This window comes from Lolium rigidum, unplaced genomic scaffold, assembly GCF_022539505.1.
Source record: "Lolium rigidum isolate FL_2022 unplaced genomic scaffold, APGP_CSIRO_Lrig_0.1 contig_67434_1, whole genome shotgun sequence".
Taxonomy (NCBI): domain Eukaryota; kingdom Viridiplantae; phylum Streptophyta; class Magnoliopsida; order Poales; family Poaceae; genus Lolium; species Lolium rigidum.
The window spans coordinates 22,207-25,309 of NW_025901326.1; the positions used below are offsets into that span (position 1 = coordinate 22,207).

Sequence of the window (3,103 nt, forward strand, 5' to 3'; positions counted from 1 at the left end):
AAAAGAGGAAGGAACCGGAACTCTCTGTCGGTAGATAAGCAAGCTAGTCGACCGTTTCTCGACCAGGCCCATAGTCGAGGGGGTATGCGGAGGGCCAGATCGCTCCCCTAATAAGCGGAGAATAGGGATCGCCGCAAGGAAATAGATACGTGATTGTGGTTGGCCAACCCATGTCAAGCTGAACTCAAAGTCATTGTCAGGTCGACCTTGGTGTTCTCCGATGGTATGCCCCATGCGTACACCACTCAGGCCCGACATGTGCCGTTCCCACCCGACGAGAAAGGTTGAGCAGGAGCCCCCGGGGTCCATTTGACTCCGGTCTCCGGTGGACGGTGGTCGTCGCTTGATGGCATCAGAGACTGGCAATTCCCATGCGACACGGTCTGTGGCCCATATTGCCAGTCTAATCAAGATCTAACAGTTCCGACATAACGCACAAAGAAGCATGCGCGAGATCACCTGGTTTTGCTCCTCGTCAATCAAATTCAACCAAACCGATGCACCATGGACACCGCAATAACCAAGGGACGAAGATCAAGTATAGAAGCATTATCTCATTTCCATTACAGTAGAAGCTGCTTGATCGATCGATCGGTAAGTTGTCATCACAACCGGAGAAGTTTCTTGAACGCCCTGAGAACGTTGTTACCTTTCTTCTTCGTCTTCGGCGTCCTTCCCTTAGCCTCCTCCTTCACACCACCTTTTTCACGCTGCACCTTCTTCTTCTCCCCCTTCTCTTCCTCCTCGTCGCGCTCCTCGGCCACGGCATTGCCGACGACGTCGCCGTGGTCGCTGTCCCCGTCCATGTCGTGGATCCTCCAGTAGTATCCGTCCCCCTTTCCGGGAGCCGCCGGGTGCCTCCTCATGGAGAAGGCCCGCCTCATCGCGCCCGGCAGGCCCCTGGCCTTCTCGCCGGACCTGCAGAGCCTCTGGGACCCGGTCGAGAAGGTCCTCGCCAAGGTCACCGCGCCCAGGGCCAGCCCTTCCCACGCATTGGTCTCCTTGGTGTTGGTCAGCTCCAGCGATCGCCTGGCTCGGGGGCCATTGGTCGCCGCCACCACCGCCACCGGAGGCGACGAGGAGCCGAGGTTGGAGTAGCCATGCATCTCGAATGCCTGGCTAGCAGAACTCTGGTTGGATCTGGTTTCTTGATGCCTTGGTAGCCCGAGAGGTGAAAGCTGTTTGCAAAATGGAGCTGGTAATCAGGGAGCTCGTGTGGGTGCTGATTAGTAGGACAAGATCATGGACAATTGAGCTGGTGAGCCCTGTAGAAAGTATCCAAGATTTGGGCAGAGATTTATATTCACCCCTTGTCTCCCGCACACGACTATATACCACATGGCGAGGGGTTAGCTGCTTAATTTATACTAAGCTACCATGGTTAGACGGTTTGAGCTGCATGGTTTTCCAGCTCGATCGTTGGTCCGGTAACAGGTCGTGCAGGGTGGTTAATTATGGGTGGATTCTACGAGAGTGGTCTGTTGAGGGTGTGTCAGGCTCTCTGTTTTTTATGCGTGGGATAGGGAGATGTCTGTTGGAAAATCAAACATATATCTCTGTTTTTAGTCGGAGAAAGTACGATGCTCGTCCTTGTTCTCGATTTTATATGTTGTGTGCACATGATTCCGGCAGTTTTATAATGGTCTCCGATCCTAGTGTCTTTGACTCTAAACGCTTAGACAGTGGTGAAGTCAGGATTCAGATGCCGATCAGTGTGCTAATGTCGCCCTCGTTGAAAAATTACTCATAGGGTGGGAAGACATCGAGTCAAAACGGATCAACTGCGGAGTGGAAGTTGGAGCACATATGCAGCTTGTCGGCCACGCTGTTCAAGTTTAGTTACCAACCGTAGAAATGTAAATGAGCTTTTGACAGTCTTGACTTCGTCTTCCTTAAAGAAGTTATGAAGGTGATACAAGCTCGTAAAAGAAGAAAACCGTTGTTGTTTTAGGGGGAAGAAAAGAGCCGCACTTTTCCTTTTCTCGATCTATCTCTATCTCTGCTACTTGCTGTAAGTCAAACAATTATATCGGTAGGGGAGAGTGATGGTTGAATGGTAAAAGAACTGATTGTAGGATGCCTGTGTGGATCAACTCCCTTGAAGGACAAATTCCATGTCTTATTCAGTGTCCGCAATGAACATATTACTGTATTTCCGTTGCTGCTATAGCTTCCGGCAGATATGCTTGTGAGTGTTGCGCTGAATGATTCTCATGACATCCCTGAATGGAAATTAAGCTAAACAGGACAGTCAATCTTCTGAAGATAGTGGGGCATAGTGGAGATAGTATTGCAGCAACACTCACAAGCATGTTTGGAAAGATGGCTATTGGTTGCTTGTTCAAATGATCTAGCAAGAAGATTAAAAAACGTGTATGTACATTGATCTGACTGTCAAATCAATATCTAGGCAGGGCAGTCAAATCAATGTACATACACATCGATCATTTGGACATTTTTGGAAAGCCATGATTCACTTGGCAACCAAATATCAAATCTACTCAGCAGGAGAAACAATCCATTTGTCTGTTTTTTAAATGTATTGCAGCAAAATATAGTTTACATCAAAATATATTTGAACTACATGATCTGCAACAAAACTGCAGGAAAAGAACTAGGGCAGTTTTATGGTGACCCACAATCACAGACATATTACAGAAACAATCTGAAGAGAGTCAGAGACAGCATAGGGCGGTCACAGCAGCTTCAGAGCGCTTGATTTTCTCACCTTCCCATCGACAAGGTTGCATCCTCAGCTGTCTCGGTGTCACCACCATCCTCGTTGGGGTACGATGACGGAGTGAGGCCCTCCAGGTTGTCCTAACGGCTCCCGGAAAAATGCGCTCATTAGTTTCCCTTTACGTTAACTTGAGCTAACATTTTCTTTTTCAGATGATACATGATCGGCCATTCTGTCAAGGTTTGTGAAAATTGCAGAAGTTGTCCCACGACATGGACTGCAAAACGGAAAAAAAAATACAGCGCCAAAACCTGTAAAGATAGAACTCGTAAGGAGATTGGCAACCTCACGATTATCTGATGGTTGTTTTTCATTACAAACATCATAGATGCTTAAGAATTGAATTGCAAGAGAAGAGAACAG

General features: G+C 48.1%; 1 protein-coding gene across 1 annotated transcript; it reads right to left on the bottom strand.

Annotated features, from left to right (window-relative positions):
• Window positions 1-605: 605 nt before the first annotated feature.
• LOC124682081 lies at window positions 606-1,106 on the bottom strand. Its single transcript, XM_047216848.1, has one exon. It carries the CDS (start codon window positions 1,104-1,106, stop codon window positions 606-608), a length of 501 nt encoding a protein of 166 aa, XP_047072804.1.
• Between the last annotated feature and the right edge of the window lie 1,997 nt (window positions 1,107-3,103).

What these genes read in the sequence shown, in the direction of transcription:
- LOC124682081 (XM_047216848.1), bottom strand. Translation starts at nt 1,106, where the DNA reads ATGCATGGCTACTCCAACCTCGGCTCCTCGTCGCCTCCGGTGGCGGTG.